The sequence below is a fragment of the Eublepharis macularius genome, chromosome 15 (genome assembly GCF_028583425.1).
Source record: "Eublepharis macularius isolate TG4126 chromosome 15, MPM_Emac_v1.0, whole genome shotgun sequence".
Lineage (NCBI taxonomy): Eukaryota > Metazoa > Chordata > Lepidosauria > Squamata > Eublepharidae > Eublepharis > Eublepharis macularius.
Window position 1 is genome coordinate 28,018,169 of NC_072804.1, and position 17,505 is coordinate 28,035,673.

The 17,505-nt window shown below is 46.2% G+C and overlaps 1 protein-coding gene across 1 annotated transcript in view; it reads left to right on the forward strand.

Moving 5' to 3' along the window:
* Positions 1 to 2,737: 2,737 nt before the first annotated feature.
* The window catches only part of MAP3K6 (mitogen-activated protein kinase kinase kinase 6), a 68,715-nt gene continuing 53,947 nt past the window's right edge, over positions 2,738 to 17,505 (forward strand). Inside the window, exons 1-2 of the mRNA XM_054998829.1 lie at positions 2,738 to 3,369; positions 16,231 to 16,370. Of these exons, the coding sequence (XP_054854804.1) occupies positions 3,072 to 3,369; positions 16,231 to 16,370 (438 nt within the window). The 5' untranslated portion in view covers positions 2,738 to 3,071. The remainder of the gene's footprint in view (positions 3,370 to 16,230; positions 16,371 to 17,505) is intronic.

The window sequence follows — 17,505 nt, forward strand, 5'->3', positions numbered from 1 at the left end:
GTAGGACCTCCAAAAGTAATAATGCCTAAAACCTAGGGTCTTAATATAGCCCGGTGCCCTGGCACTCACCATTGCTGCCATGGAAAACCCTTTTGTTTGAATGAGGGCTGACAGAACAAGCCCTAACTTACTATGGCTCCAACCAGTTTCTGAAAAACTGAGCAGGTGCCAGGGGAAGTACTGGCAGGCACTGTGGTGCCCAGAGGCGCCACGTTGGGGAACCCTGAATTAAATCTTTGCTGAGGAACTGACACACTCATACACCTTGCTAGACTGTGATCCTAAACCCAAAACTACCCAACTATGGAGCAGAGGTCAGAGTCTCAGATTCAGGCTAGAGACCCCCTCATTCAAATCCCCACCCCAACACAACCTTGAACATCAATGGGTTCAGTCATTCTCAGACTAATTGGTCAGCGCCTTTCACTTCTTATCCAATAATGACAGTACTTGATGTTGCGGCCCAAACCAATGCCCAAAAAACCCAGGGAGGCATGTAAGGGGTGAAGTTATTCCCTACTTTTGAAGCTTTCTTCCTAGCTCAACAATTATGCACCAAAACAAGAAATGCCTGAACAAAACCAAACTAGATCACTTGCAAAAAGTCTCTTGGCAATCTCAGGCTAGTCTCCTGGAAACAGATGTCCTTTGGCAACAAAAGCAGTTCACAGTGCTTTTTATACATTCGTAGAAGGCCGTACAGCAATCTTGTAAGATAGGCCAATATAATGACTCTCATATTGTAGATAGGAAGAGATGCAAGAGAGGTCAGCATATCAAAGGCCCAATATTTATAAATCATCAAAGGCCTGACCCAAGATGAGCCTGGTATTGGCTGCTTCCACACATCCTTAATGGGACAGCTTGCCATGCCAACAGAACTCTGGCAGGTTATCTCACTCATTACACATGTCATCGTTTCCCATGCGCGAGCAGGTCATGATGATCCTGGTTGTTAAGGGTTTTTGTGAGACCTGTTTTGGTCTGTGTTTATTTTTGATGCGGATTTTCCGTGCGATTATCTTACCGTTCTAAAGCACGCGGATGCTTTTTTGTGCTTCAGAAGAGCCCTCCCATAAATCTCCAACCCCTCCTCTCGCCATTACCCCTCCTTTAAACATTACACATGTGTCTAGCTCCCATGCACGATCATATAATCCCCCCCCCCTTTAAACTTTTTTTAACTGGCCTTGTGCTATTACGATATACTAAGGGAATCATCCTGCAGAGCTTGCTACATTGGATCACTCAGCAACTGGATTATCAGTTTGGGAACAACACTGAGAACGGAATGCCATTTCTGAATTTATTTTAAATATGGAATCGCACGATCCCATTACTCTACTGTTTGCATATTAAACACTTTTACATTTAAAACTTTGAGTGGGAAATCAACAGTAGAGAACAGAGTACTACGCATGGGCAGTTTCTACAGAAGCTGAAAGACAGGGCAATGGTATAGCGCAATCCCACATGCGCTAAAAGTGAAAAAAAGAAAGTTGGGTGGGAACGCGCCAACGTCATTTGTGACGAGGCGCAGATAAAGAATGCGTTTTCTGTTTTGGAATCTTTTCTTTTTGCGACACCCACAAAACATGCATGAGGCCGATGCATGTGAAAGGTGAGTTCTCAAAGTGGATTGGGAAGATGCAGCTTTGGGACAGGGAAAACCAGAAAAATTGGTAACATATAGAAGTGGCCATTGTCAGATCTTGGAAGCAAAGCAGGGTCAGCATTCGTTAATAATTGGGAGACCTCCAAAGACCAGGGTTGCAGAGGCAGGTAATGGCAAACCACCCCATTAGTCTCTTGCCTTGAAAACCCCAGCAGCGGATTACCATAAATTAGCCAGGACTTGACAGCACTTTCTACCACCGAAGGCCTATTAGACTACTGATCTATAAAAAGGTAAGTACTGCCTTTTCTTGCAGGCAGAAGCTCTCCAGAGTATCAGAGATTTCCCATCACAGTCTATTTGATACTTTTAACTGGAGTTCTTTTTTAAAAGCATTTTTAAAAGCGTCTTTGTAAATAGAAAACTAGTAGAGAAGGGAGAAAAGGTCTCCCCCCCCCTCTTGGCCTGCTGTGCTGGTTTTCTATTTGAAGGGAACTGTATCATAGCAAGCGCATTCCAAAATATCATCTCCCCCCCCCCCCCCGTCCAGTAGTGCAGTCCATTTTGCCAATGCATTCCTACCTTACGTGTGTGAATCAGAAGACTGTAACAGAAGGGGGTTTCGTATGGGAGAAGGTGGCCCTCACCAACCAGTTGCAAAAAAGTTCCCACCCACTGGGGACAGGAAAGCAGTCTCTTGCATTGGACAGCAAGCACATGAGACCCACAACTTCTCTTCTTGCTTTTTAACCAGTTCAAACATCCTGCAGAAACAAGAGTTTTCCTGGTCTGCGGCACAGTATGAAATAAAAAAACTCTAAACCAATCTCCTTTCATGTAGAAAGCTAGCTCATCAGCGAGAACGGCTGCAGCGTAGCTTTCCTCCGTAATTTGCGTGTGTGTTTAATACGTGCACGGGGTCGTCTCCTGGAGCAAGCACGGAAAGTTGTGCGCTCCTCTCTCCGCCCGTGGAGCCGCGTAGTCGCTAGAGAAAGGACTGCCCGAGTTCGCGGCATGTGTTGTGTTCATCCTGCAGCGTGCAAGGGCGTGCGAGCAGCGGACGTCACGAGGGCCAGCCTCTTGCACAATGCCGAAGCCGTCGCCAACAGGAAAGAGGGCAGAGGAGGCGCGCTTGCCACTCCAGCTGGAGCCTCTCCCAGGACCGCTCCAGGCCGTGGGCGTTGCTGCGGCGCCTTCGCCGGGGTTTTTCGTAGAAAAGGGCACCGGAAGAGAGCTTTGCAACACTGGAACTCGCCGAGGAACTTTTTGCGGGGCGGCGCTTGGGAAGCCCACGTGGGACTGGAAATTGACCAAATTTAGGAGTTGCAACAAATAATCCGGGTTCGGAAAGAGAGTCAAAAAGCGCACCGCCGACCCAAGCTCTGGCATCGCCCGGCTCCTCGCTTTTGCAATGGGCGGCTTTTGCGAAGGCGCGTCCTGAACTACGCTGGGGAGCATGGAAGGGGGCGGCTGCAAGCCGGGCGGCGCGGGCAGCCTCTGGCAGGACCCCTTGGCCATTGCCCTCACGCCCAGCAAGCCCTTCTCGGCAGGCAGCCCCGGCAGCCGCGGGGGCAGCGGCCGGAGCCGCGCCTTGAGCGTCGTCTTCGTCTTCACCGAGGATCAGGCCGAGCCGCTCCCGCTCCGGTGCTTGGAAGAAGCCTGCAGGGAGATCCCGGCCGCCCAGCTGACGGTGCTGCCCTTCGGCACCGTGGGCCTGGGCGACATGGGCGCCCTGGACAGTTTTTATAATGCAGGTGAGTCCCCGCCGCAGCGGGCTGGGTGGGAAGCCGCCGAGCAGGACAGGAGCCCGGTGGTGGCGCCGCGGAGACGGAGCGCTTTTCTCCGGCGCCAGTTCTCGTGAATTGCAGCTCACTTCAGCAGACGCCCGGGAGCGTACCTCCATAGGACGTCTATTGATACTGAAAAGTTCCAAGCAACAGAAAGACGGGAGCGGCGGGGGGGGGGGGATACCTGCAAAAGTTTTAGAACAAATCATCAGCCAGTGCTGTGATTTCTCAAGAATAAGTCATGTCAGACTAACCTTATCTCTTTTTTTGAGAAAGTTACTACCTTGCTGGATCAGGGGAATGCTGTAGACATAGAGGGGGTTGGACTAGATGACCCTAGAGACACCAACGCTATGATTCTGTGTAAAAATTAAGCAGACCTCTGCTGCTTGTAACTTTAAGCCTAAAAACATCTCGTACGGACGCTTGCTCCTGTGCACTTGTTGAAGTGAGCTCGGATTACCGAAAACATTCTGGCATAAAATGTTGGTATCTGGAGAATGGAAGTTTGACTCTCGAAAGCTTATACCCAGAATTTGTTTTTGGTCTCTAAGATGACACTGGACTCCGCTTCTGATTTTTCTCTGAAATGGCTCCACACTGTGACTTTTGTCCACTGCTGCCCAGCGTGTTTGGTGCCATTCCAGGTTGTCAGGTTTGGGGTTCAACGAGGCTCCTGTGCCAAGACGACAGACAGCCCCCTGTGCTGTGACTCTGTCAGGTGAAAAGCAGGGCAGTTAAAATGAGCGGAGAGCAAGACAGGCCAGCACTGCAGGGGCCAGTAAGCTGCACTGATGGGCAAGCCCCTGCTGTCTCCTGCTTTGCCATCAACCAGGTTGGGGGGCAACTGCTGAAATGATGGTGGTTGCCATTGCTGCTGCAGCAGCACGGATGGAGCTACTGGGGCTTGGCTTGTTCCTATCCTCCAGTGGCCATGCAGAGTAGCGGCCCACCAGAAACTTTCCCTGTAAGCTAATTGGCCGGTCTGCCGCTGGTGGCGAGCATCCCCTGATGACTTTGTACCTGTTGTGTGGCTATTTAAAAAGCTAGAAGGAAACACAGCAGCCCACTCAGAGTTTTGCCTTGATGTTCTTTCCTTATGGCCAGGTGTTTCCTGGCAAGTTCCAACAATGTTGTTGCTTCTAGCTACAAATGGCACTTGGGCTGTGGTGACTAAATGATTGCAAAATGCATGCTTATTTTTATTGGCCCACGTTCCGTTGATGCAACATTGTGCACACTTCTGAGAAACACAGAGCTCTTTGTCTGGTGATTTGAACTGTGCTTTAGGCTGATGTTATAAAGTGCTAGTCCTCATGTTGGGAAATCCGACTGTATCATATAGACAGAGGAATGTATCTTGGTGGTCCCACCACTGAAAAGCTTCCTTAATGGTAAAATTTATTTGTGCTCCTACTTGTGCTTTGCAATAAACACTTTTTCAATGATAAGAAATGTAGTGCTTCCTAGTGGTTAAAGTGTTGGCCTGGGATCCTGGAGTCCTGAGTTCAAATCTCCACTTTGCAATAAAGCCTAACCAACCTCACAGGGTTGTTGTGAGGATCGAATGAGGAAGGAAGAACTGTGCACGCTGCTCTGAGGTCCTTGAAGGAAGAAAGGGATAAAAATAGCTTCATTTTTTCATCATTTCTTTACTACAGAGCCTGTAGGGGAGAAATCAGGTGTGTGAACACTACCTGTTTCAATGTTTTGCAGACTGTGTTTTAGGGATACCTGGAGTTACTCAGAAGTCAGAACCTTACCAGAGTGCCTCTACAAGAAGACACATTCCAGGGGGGTATTTGTATTAGCTGAAACCACAGAATCTTTTGATGTGTGACCAGCAGGGCTTTTTTCCAGCAGGAATGCAGTGGAACGGAGTTCCGGAACCTCTTGAAAATGGTCACATGGCTGGTGGCCCCGCCCCCTGATCTTCAGACAGAGGGGAGTTGAGATTGCCCTCTGTGCCGCTGAGCGGCGCAGAGGGCAATCTAAACTCCCCTCTGTCTGGAGACCAGGGGGGTGGGGCCATCAGCCATGTGACCATTTTCTCCAAGGGCAACCCACTGAGTTCCAGAGGAGTTAGCCGTGTTAGTCTGTAGTAGCAAAATCAAAAAGAGTCCAGTAGCACCTTTAAGACTAACCAATTTTATTGTAGCATAAGCTTTCGAGAATCACGTTCTCTTCGTCAGATGCATGGAGGGCAGAAGGAAACTGGCCAAATATAGAGGAGGAGAGGGGGGGGGGAAGGGGGGAAGGAGGAGAAGGGGGATGTAAACAACTCCTTTGATACGGAGATGCAGACAGCTCCTTTTGGTGTGGGGATCAGTTTGCTTGTGTAAAGATTCAAAGGAGTTTGCCGTGTTAGTCTGTAGTAGCAAAATCAAAAAGAGTTCAGCAGCCCTGCAGCACAAGCCCTCGATAACCACAGTCCTCCCCGCCAGATGCATCTGACAAAGAGGACCGTGGTCCTCGAAAGCCCACGCCAGGTGCCACTGGACTCCCCCTGACGAAGAGAATATGATTCTCGAAAGCTTATGCTACAATAAAATTGGTTAGTCTTAAAGGTGCTACTGGACTCTTTTTGATTTTGCCACTGAGTTCCACCATCTCTTTTCCCAGAAAAAAAGCCCTGGGAACCAGGTTTATTGTGGCCTAAGCATTGCCAAGTGTTAGAATCATTTAACAGAGATGTTTATACCCAAAAGTTATTAACAGCAGAAGGGGTGGGAAATCATTACAAAGAAAAGCCAAAAGGCCCAGATTCTCAGGACACAGTGTGTTGAGTCACATTACATTGCAGAACAGAGCTGAAAACAAAATCCAGTCACAGCCCTCCACTCAGAGTGGGTGTGGAATACTCCCGAAGGCTGATGAATTGACAAAGGAGGCTGAATTTGAAGAGCGCATGTAAACCTGTAAGGAGGAACAATTTCCTTTTGTTGTGAAACAACCACCCCAAATCCCTGTTGAGACCAAGTATGGCAGTAGCAAATCTTTCTATGAAATCCAACCTGGCAGCTTCTGAAACGTTTCTGCTGCAACTTTTGAATATCCCAGGAATTTAAATTGCTCCCCTGCTTGTTTCTGAGTGTTTCCATTTTGAACATGAGATTTATGTTAGTTTATCCTTGTGTGCAGAGATGGCTTACTTTTACTCCATGCTCCCTTGCAGTGTGCAGCCACTGAAGGGCACTTGAGAATGTGTTCCAGGTTCACACATGCCTCACATGCACAAAGATGTGCCCTACAGTCCTCTGCAATCTGCTTGCTGAAGTTCGGGGGTTGTTGGTAGATGACTGGGGATGCGAAAAATATCGAAGATGAGCTAGTTTGAAAACATTCTTTATGGTCTTGTCAATTGGTTTGGGGGCTGAATTCAGTTCTGACTTTTACAGCCCTATCTTAAGATGAATTGCATGCTTCCGAGCCTGTTGACTATGATAGGCAGACCCTGTAATTCTGCACAGGATGACACTCATTGTCCTAAATAGTATCTGAGATACTTCCCTCCAGATTCTGAGAAATTAAGATCTTCTGGAGAAATGCTTTTTTGCATTCCACAGCCATGATCACCCAGACTGTCATCTCCTAGGAATGAAGCCATTTTGATGATGGCTGCTGTCCTGTGAAATTCCTTGCCTCATGAATATAGGAGGTTTCACTCATCTGAACAGGGTTTCTTGCAGGTGCCACCCTGCACTCGGGTGAAATCAGTGTGGACTGCTGCTTCTTCTAGCATCTGACCTACCTCTCCCCCCACCCCGAGACATTAACTTACAGATTTCATTTTTTAAAAAGAGCCCTATTTGGTTCCACGCTGAGTGGCAGATGCCTGATCTAGGGGCTATTCAGAGCATCCTTTGAAATTGACTAGAAAAGGGATGTTTTCGGACTCCTTCCACACCACCCAAGTAGATTAGCTGTACAGGGCATCCATATCACAGATCACAATGCATCTGCTGCCAGATAAGTATGGGTTACCATTCTTTGCAGGAAAAGAGAAGAAAGAATTTGCACTGTGGCTAAAAAATGAACAGAGTAATTACTATGGTGATTACAAGGAGTGAGCAAACATCCTTCTAATTAGTTGCTTGTCTGACAAGTAGGGCAGGTCAGAAATTGGTGAACAATTTGCCAAGCTGCTCTGTGCCACTTCATAGACTCCCAAAGTTCCTGTTTACCTGGGTCAATCCCAGTTTGTTGCATTTCCCTCTCCCCGCCTGTTTTTTTTTTGGGAGGGGGGGGTGAGACGCACTTCAAAAATTCAGTTAATGTACAATATTTGTCATTTTTGCCGGTTTCAGTCTCTTTGCTGTAGAAATTAACTAGGGAGGGGACAAATACAGCCTGACCCTAATGCACATGCATATATAAATGCACACGCATGCATCCTAATGCACCATCTAAGGATCAGACCACTAGTCGATCTAGTCCAACACTGTTTTTTCCCCACAGTAGCCCGCCAGATGGCGCTGGAAAGCCCAGAAGTAAGGACACAGAGACCCGAGTCTTCCATGTTGTTGTCCCTTAGCATTGGATATTTAGAGGTACATTGCTACTGAAATGCAGGTTCCATTTAGCCATTTCTAAACCTGTCTTACCTAAACTTATTTCAACCTACACTTTTTAAATGTTCTCGGGACAAAGACCTCTTGTCCTAGGAAAAGGAGCTAAAACATCCACTTACAAAAATGGGGGCAGGATATAATTTGCTTGTTTTATTGGAAACTGCTGTGAGCAACAAGGGAAAGCAGAATAGAAATATATTTATTTTATTTATAACCTTTTTCTCCCCAGTGAAGACCCGAAGCAGCTTACAAGATTGTTCTCCCCTCCACCATTTTATCCTCTCAACAACAACCTTGTGAGGTAGATCAGGTTGCGAGAAAGTGAATGGCCCAAAGTCACCCAGTGAGCTTTCACGATAGAGTGGGAAGTTCGAACCTGGGTCTCCCAGATCCTAGTATAGTGACTCCAACATGGTGCCCAAGGGCACCATTGTGTCTGCCAGTGTGTTTTCTGGCTCTCCCTTCTTCCCCAAAGCAAAGAGCCAGCCCTGGCTTTTCTCCACCTCGCTGGAGCTGGGGTGTGGTTCATCAGCCCAGAAGGCATCTCCGGTATATGCAGGCAGCACCCATTCAGAAATGGCTGTCTTCAGTGTAGGAGGATGTTTGACTTGGAATCTCCCAACATTTTGTAGAACCTTCCAATATTTTACAATTGGCCCCATTCCTGCCCCATGGCAACCATTTTGTGGTGACACCCACATCTCATTCTCAAAACTCCAACAGTGCCCACAGAGTCAACAAGGTGGCGATACCTGTCCTAGTCGAACCCTCTAACCGCTGCACCAAACTGGTACATAAATAAATAAAACCATCTAAGCGCGTGCCTGTCACTACATGTTGAGGCAATCGTGATCGAGAGATTCAGGATCCCTTAATTAATACGGAGGAAAGACCTGATCTTAGATAAAACATTTTTTTTCCTCTGGGAATGGAACTATTCTATCTCAGTTTGCCGGCTGAGAGGAGTGGACTCCTTTATGGAGTTAAATGGGCACGGTGGGGTGATCGCCTGCCCACCTACCAGGAAGAGGCATGACAGATGGCTATTTGGATGTTGTGAGTGGAGTCATAAAAGTTTTGGAAGGTGTGCCTTAAGTTGACTGGAGAAATGGTACAAGTGAGGAGACACTTGCAGTTACATGATAGGTTACATGATTTGAGTAGAGCTAAGCTATAAGTGACGCCTGACACAGGTTAGACACCTGTCAGCTTCCCTCAAGTTTTGATGGGAAATGTAGGCATCCTGGTCTTGCAGCTGTAATGGAGAGCCAAGCTGTAAAACCAGGATGCCTACATTTCCCATCAAAACTTGAGGGAAGCTGACAAGCGTCCAACCTGTGTCAGGCGTCACTTGTAGCTTGGCTCTTATTAGTTTAACCTTCCCAGCTAGTACTGGAAGGGGCAAAGGATCTGAGCATGCAAGTCAAGGTCTGGGAACAGAGGAGCAAATGGGGTGAAGTCTCTCTTGACCTGCCAGCCTCTCGTTGTCAAGGTTCTAGCAGGTTTACATTCATTCCAGGTAAGGCAATGCCAAGATAACACCAGTGACTATACAGCTTAGATAGTCTCGTATGTTTTATTTTCTTTCTTAGTTCTGTAATACACTGTAGTGTTTTGGTATAGTTTCCCAATGGCTTGTACTCTAGTAAAGTAAGAGTTTCAGTGGGTTGCTGTGTTCGTCTGCAGTAGAAGAGCAAGGTTCGAGTCCAGTAGGGCACCTGGTGGCCTGACACACTGACTTTACTCTGACACACTGAGAGCAAGGTGAGCCACAGTGCTGCTGCCAGCTGAAGCTGGCTCCTTCAAGACCAACAGGATTTTCCAGGGTAGAAGCTTTCAAAGGTCAAAGCTCGCTTTGTATCTGATGAAGAAAGATTTGACCCTGGGAATCTTGTTGGTCTTTAAGGTGCTACTGGACTTGAGTAGTGAACTGAGAGTGTACTTTAGTGAATAAAGGTCTTTCCCTTTTTAGACTGTGGTAAAAAATCTAGCCAATGCCCCTGCCTTCTTATTCCACACATAGACCAGAAACTCCTGGGCTACAGAGTGTTAGCTGGCCAGGAGGAGGGGTGTGTGAGACAATACACACACACACCGCAAACACACACAGCTCCTATTTCTGCCTCCACCCACAGGCAGGAAAAAGGAAGGCAGAGCTTGAGCGGTGGCATGTTGTCCTGTACAGCAAGTGGGGCCAACTCTGTCTCTCACACATACATGCAGATTCCCCCTTTGGGCAAGGACAGTGAGAAGGCAGGAGGTGGGAGGGGAACGACTCTTTTACTGCTGTAAAGTCAGTCGATACATAACCTGATGTTTCACCTGCAGCAGCTTCTGGTGTAGTGGTGAGTGTGTCTAGGATCTGCAAGACTCAAGTTCGAATCCCCACTCTGCTGTGGAAGCTCTCTGGGTAACCTTGGGCCAGTCACACACTCTCAGCATCACACACTCATGGGATGGTTGTGAGAACAAAGGGGAGAATGGCACAAGCCATTGTGGGTCCCCATGGGGTGGGGGGGGGAAGTTAGGGTATAAATGAAGGAAATAAGCAAAAAATATGGCAGTATAGGCCAATGAAGATATTCATTGCGGGGAGTAGGAGCGCTTGGCATGTGTGCCCTACAGCTGCATAAAGGTAAAGGTAGTCCCCTCTGCAAGCACTGAGTCATTACTGACCCATGGGGGGACGTCGCATCACATCGTTTTTTTGGCAGACTTTTGTTACGGGGTGGTTTGCCATTGCCTTCCCCAGTCATCTACACTTTTCCCCCAGGAAACTGGGTACTCGTTTTACCGACCTCGGAAGAATGGAAGGTTGAGTCAACCTTGAGCCAGCTACCTGAACCCAGCTGATGCCAGGATCGAACTCAGGTCGTGAGCAGAGCTTGGGCTGCAGTATTGCCGCTTACCACTCTGCGCCACGAGGCTCCTACAGCTGCATACCAGAGCATTTTACTTGGCAGCAGGGCTGGTTCTCTTCCAGAATTGTGGTGAGCCCCTGAGGAGCTGGCAGCAGCACTGTGGCTCACCTTGCTCTCAGTGTGTCAGAGTAAACACGGCCACCAGGTGCCCTCCCCTTTATGCTGGCACATCAGCATCTTCGCAAGTAGATGTGATTTGTATGTGTGTGTGCATGTGCATGTGCTCACTAAGGCCAAAAAGGTTGCCCACTCTTGTTCTTGTATATATACATACATATACATACACACACACATATACATGTATATGTATGTGTGTGTGTGTATTTTAAAAGCCATACAGGCCAGGCTGTTGTAGCATAAAATAATACCATAAACAACAAATAAAGAAGAGATTTTTTTTTAGTGTACGCAGTTCCATTGCTGTAGCTGCAAAATAGTAAAGGGTCCAGTAGCACCTTTCAGACTAACCAACTGTATTGTAGCATAAGCTTTTGAGAACCACAGCTCTCTTCGTCAGATACATCTTATGAAGAGAGCTGTGGTTCTCAAAAGCTTATGCTACAATAAAGTTGATTAGTCTTAAAGGTGCTACTGGACTCTTTAGTATTTTGCAACTACAAACTAACACAGCTAACTCTTCTGGATCTGTTGCTGTAGCTGTGTGAGTCCGTTGCTACAGGAATTAGTAGGAGTCTTAGGGCTTTATAATCTTTTTTATTCCAACGTAGGCATTTATGCATGAGGTCTGCTTTGTCAGATGCATGTAGTTGATAGGCAGATATTTATATTTGAGGTTATGAAGATAAAAACAGAAAGGCCTAATGGCCATGATAGGCAGGAGGCACCGGGAGAGATTTCATTGTGTCTGCAAGTGCAGTGTTGAAGAGGCTTAGTGGTAACTGGAAAATAATAATAATTCTTAGTGCAGAACCTAGCACATTCCGAGTGCTCTTTATCTAGACTCCTGGAGTACCAAGTGGGTTTATTTCAGGAGTGGGATGGGCACAAATTAAATGGCAAACTCTGAGAGATCAGAAAATCCAGATGTCTGAACGGGGCGGGCCGGGGGGAGTGCTGCTGTAACCACTGGACCATGTTTGTCGCGTTCACCCACACCCTTCCTTGATACTTGTCCTGTCCATGCTTAATCAGTTTTGGAGATGGTTTTTCCAACAAGATCGTTCATGTTTAATTGAAAGTTTTGTGCAAGGACTCTCAGGAAATGCAATAAAAGTTCACTTTTTGAACAAGATAGAAGCACTAAGGGTGCTCGGACCAATTAGGTTGCATATGCTATTTGTATATTTTAAGAAAAGGAGCAGAGGAAATGCTGTAATGGGAAAATCCCAAACCTTGCCTTTGGAATCAACTAGGCGAAGTCAGCTGGATTAACCAGGATGATAAATAGTTTTCAGGGAAGGAAGAGAATCAGGCAAGCATGGGCTTTTGCTATGGTTTAAATGCCTGGAATTTCCCTCTCTGCAAAGGTTACCCAGCTTGCTCCAAGCACTGGGTGGCTTGCAAATGTCTCTGTTGCTGCAGATATGTAGCGCTGTGCTCATTTACTTGCCAACATTTGAAGCTGGCTTGCCGTTCTGGTTTGGAAGGGGGAAGTGCACACCATCAATTGCCTATTCAGATATCAAGGAAAAGTACATCTTGCACTAAATCAGGAACTGACTTGTGGAATCGCATTGCACAGAGAAAGTGGGCACGGCCAGGGCATATTTACTACCTTAAGTGCTAAATCCCAAGCAACACACAATCTGCTTTCTTACTGCAAGATGAGGAGAAATAGAGAGTCAGTTCAGGCATACAAAAATCTGAATTGTTTTAATCCTGACTAGTTTGCACAACATCTCACAGATGTTTACTCATAGCCTGGTTTATCTTGACAAATGCTGGTTTCATTATCATCTCTTTGTAAGGGGAGTATCCCCGGAGAACAAACGAAGATTAAGTCAGGGCACCCACCCTGTCAGTGTGATGTAGTGGTTAGAGTGTCAAACTAGGATCTGGGAGTCCCAAGTTTGAATCCTCACTGTGCCGTGGAAGGTTGCTAGGTAGGCACCCTTGGTCCAGTCATACCCTCTCAGCGTAACCTACCTTGCAGGATTGTTGTGAGGATAAAATGGAAGATAAGAGAATGTTGAAAGTCGTTTTGGTCTCCTTTGGCGAGAAAAGTGATGTATAAATGAAATAAGTTAATACTTCTTGTGAAATCATAATTAAGACTAACTGATTGATAAAACATTTTCAGATCCAAGCTTCAGATTCTGTCTTGATAGACACTAACCATTGTTACGGGTTTATTGGTTTACTTTATTTATAATCTGCATTTGGGGATTTAAAGCCGTTTAGGATTACATGATTTAAAAACAATGCAACAGAACGTTCATACAAGCAATAATAAAAACCAGAATGAATATGAACAGTGCAATAACGAGTACACAACAATGTAATAAAAACTACAAAATTGGAGAATGCACTATTAAGAATGAATAATGCATACAATAAATCCATATTATAAAAATGAAGAGCATTGCATTCAGGAAATCACATTAATTACGGTTACTTAAATTAAACCGTAGTTTTGCACCTACTGAGCCAGTTTGGTACAATTGCCTTGTCAGTATGAGATGATCCCAACAAACTAGATGACAGGCGGGAAGTTGGGTAGATTTTATGTGCCCAGTTTTTAAAAATTAAAATGCGACAAAAGTGTTCCACCAAAGTTTCATTTGTAAGCAACGCTTTGATTCCAGGAGCTGTAGAAGATGGAGATATTCCACATTTAAATGGTGCATTTCTCTGGCTTTTATAAAACTGCATCTTGCGGAGCACTGCTTGGCAACTTGATTATAGGTTGCCCAACGAAGAATTTTTAAAAACACTAGAAGATCGGAGGAGCTGTAGAAATGCAGAGAGATTCACCATCTCTGTTGTACCATAACAGTGAAGGAGACCTGCTGGATTAGGCCACTCCCCCGCTCTGCAGTGGCCCAATCCAGGCCAATTCAGGCCTGGAACGGCTGCTGTGGAGCGCAGCACCCTAATCCAGGCCAATTCAGGCCCGAAATGGCCCGTATTGAGCCCGAAATGGCCTGGAATGGGCCGCTGCTGAGCAGGAGAACACTCCCCCGCTTGGCAGCGGCCTGATCCGGGACGATTCGGGCCCGCAGGAGCGCGCCCTGCCACCCGAGAGCGTGCTACGTGCCCGGGAGCACGCCCAGGAGACCCATGCCTCCACCGCCGGCCAGGTTAGCGGGGGCAGGGGTAGAGGGTGGAAGCGAGGGATCCCCTGCCCCTAGCGGGGGGACTGGCAACCCTACTACAAATGTTCATCTGACCCAACAGCCTATTTCCACATCTGGCCAGCTAGATGTATTAAGGTGTACTGTCCATAAATGTAGAAGATTTGGTTAGACCTGCCCTAATAGCCTTTGATGGATATCTCCTTCATTTCTCAGTCTAATCTCCTTTGAAAGACTTCCCAGCTAGTAGCCATCATTATAGAAGGCCTGCAGGGGGAAAAATTAAAAATTAGATGTGTGTGTGAATGGGGAGCGAGGGAAGCACAGGAAAAATATTTCTTCTTTGGATTGAGCAAAATGCTTTTTAATACAAGATATTACTCTTGGGTTGCATAGTATGAAGGTTTTTATGTCAGAAAAACAGCATTAGAGAATGATCGTTCCTTTGAATGTTATAGACTATGCAACATATTTTCAAAAGTATGTGCATTGTTCACTGTTAATTTGCTTATAAATATATACTAATACACTGTTAAAGATATCAGTATTTTCATTGTTATAAAGTTTAATGCAATATCCAAATATGCTGCTAGCCATACCATGACTGTATGAAACTGCTCCTGTACGAATAATACATTTTAAAACTACAAAATCAGGGTTTTTTCTTTTCAGCTTTTTTTCCCCCTTAGCTCCCAGATGCACAAAACTAAGATATGTGTGCTAAGATTAGCATAGGTTACGGCAGTTTGCAGTCCCTGCTCTCTAATAATGGATGTAGTTACAATTTTGCATGTAGAAAGCTGTATAAAATTACAGCAAACTAAGTCTATTGATTTCAGTGGGCTTAGAGTGGCGTAACTCTTACTTTACATTTCATAAATATGCCAAACAGTACCATTTTATATGCTAAGTTCCAAATGACTCAAATTATGTTAAAGCAGTAAATTAAATTCAGGCTTAGTAAGAAAGAAGTAGTGCATACATTTAGATTTTGTTCTATTCTATGCTTCGAATTTTCTTTTTAGTGCAATTGTGTTACTTGATTGGTCCAATGACTATAAATAAAGAAATGTAATTATTTCCCTCCAATTTTCTTGGATTATTGCAGGCGGGGGGGCGGGGGATATTTTTTTCATGAAAATATTTTTTTTCATATATTTTTCACGGTTTCACTATCTCGTGTGTCCATTGATTTCCATCAAAGAAGCATACGTTGCCTGGATTTCATCCTTTCATTTCTCATGAATTTCCTCCCCATTAGTTTCATTAACCGACTGCCAATTTCTTGCATTACAAGAGAGAAAGGAAAAAAGGCCTCTCCGTCCATCTTCTCCAAATCATGCATAATTTTTGTAACTGTTTTGTCATAACCCTCTTTTGCTATCTTTTTTTTCTTCACCCAAAAGCTTCCGGTGTTGAATCCTTTCCTGGTAGAGAAGGTACTTGCACATCCCTTGTTAATTTGCACAGTCGTGATCCAACAACATGCTCGTGACTTTAATGAACTATGCTTACCCAAAGTTGTGTATTTCCTAAGACAAGTTAAACGGATGAACTCATTGGTAGTGGTTGGCGTTTCAAACATTTGTTGACTATATTCAAGAGATGGATTCAGCACAATTCTTTATCCAGCTACATCTTAACCAGGAGGCCAACCCATTTGGCGACCACCAAGGACATGTAGGTGTACATGGTAGACAGACTGACCATCGTCTGGCCCTGCTTTGACCACCATTCGGTATCCCTTGGTCAGGCCCAATTCAGCAGCACATTTCTTACCCACAATGATTAAGTGCCCAAGAAGTGCTTCATCAGAATCTTGCACGTGAGGTATCTGAGCAATAGGCTTCTTGGAAATCACTAGGAAATGGGTTGGAGCTTGTGGAGAAACATCATGGAACGCAAGGCACTGATCATCCTCGAAGATGATCTTGGCTGGGATCTCCTTGTGGATGATCTCCCCAGAAATGGGATCTCCACCTGGCCGGGTCTCCTGAGTTTTACTGAAGCACTGTAGTGATGATATCTTGGGAAATTCCCAGGAGGACTGTATCTGAGGCTCTCTCTGCTGCTTCCTTGCAGACGTGGTCGTGGTGGAGATGAGCAACAGGCTGTGCCAGCCCTCGCTGTTCTATCACCTGGGGGTCCGCGAAAGCTTCAGCATGACGAACAACATCCTTCTGTGCTGTTACACTGACCTGCCAGAGCTGCAGGCCCTCCGGGTGAGTGTGAGTGCGTGATTGGCAGTGGATCAGGTTGTGAGCCACTGAGGAAGTCCAAGTCGAAGTGGGGTGGGTGGTGTTCTTAATCCTAAGAGATGGTTGCCAGGCTGGGTGGATAAGGCTTTCTGCCAGTGTGATATAGTAGTCAGCACTGGACTAAGACCTGGGGTGGGGGGTCAGATATCTCAGTCGTGTAGCTCACTGTGTGTCCTTGAGTCAGTTAAATTCTCTCAGCCTCAACCTCCCATGTGATATATACATGAGTGTATAGCTGGGAGCCCTCAATAACAATGTTGTTTACCCCTCAAGGTTTGCATAGGAGCAGCCTCACTTGCGTCTTTTCTTTTGGTGTTGAGGCTGTTGTCTCACTGTGTGTTAGCACAGTCAAACGACCTTTGTGCAAGCTACCAGAGTCCCCTGTGAGTTGGTTACGGAGCAGGATAGACGGGTGAATTGGAAGCAGCAGGGTTTTTTTTCAGCAGGAACGCAGTGGAACGGAGTTCCGGCACCTCTTGAAAATGGTCACATGGCTGGTGGCCCCGCCCCCTGATCTCCAGACAGAGGGGAGTTTAGATTGCTGCGGCACAGAGGGCAATCTAAACTCTCCTCTGTCTGGAGATCAAGGGGCGGGGCCACCAGCCATGTGACCATTTTCACTGAGGGAAACCCACTGAGTTCCTCCACCTCTTTTCCCGGGAAAAAAGCCCTGGGAAGCAGGATAGGTAAACACACTCCTTACCCACCATGCCTCAGAGGATGTGACATACCATACAGAGACTAAATGGGTTGGGGGAGGGCTGTGCATGCTATCTGGGGCTCCTTGGAAGGAGGGTGAAGCAAAAATGGCTGGATGGGTGAGTGGGTGGGTGGATGGATACTCTCTTGGCTAAGGAAAAAAACCAGGTTTGCTGCTGAGTAAAATGAAAACCTAATCAAATTTGCTGATCAAATCGATGTGCATGGGTTTGGTTCTTTTCCATGACTTTCTTCTTCTCATAGCTGTAGGATGGTAGGAAGAGCTGTGCACATGACCGAAGCCCCATCCTTTTTATTGTTAGAAGTAGAGTTTCCAACACCACTTTGGCAAATAGCAGGAGATTTGGGTGGCGGTGCCTAAGGAGGAGGATGTTGATGT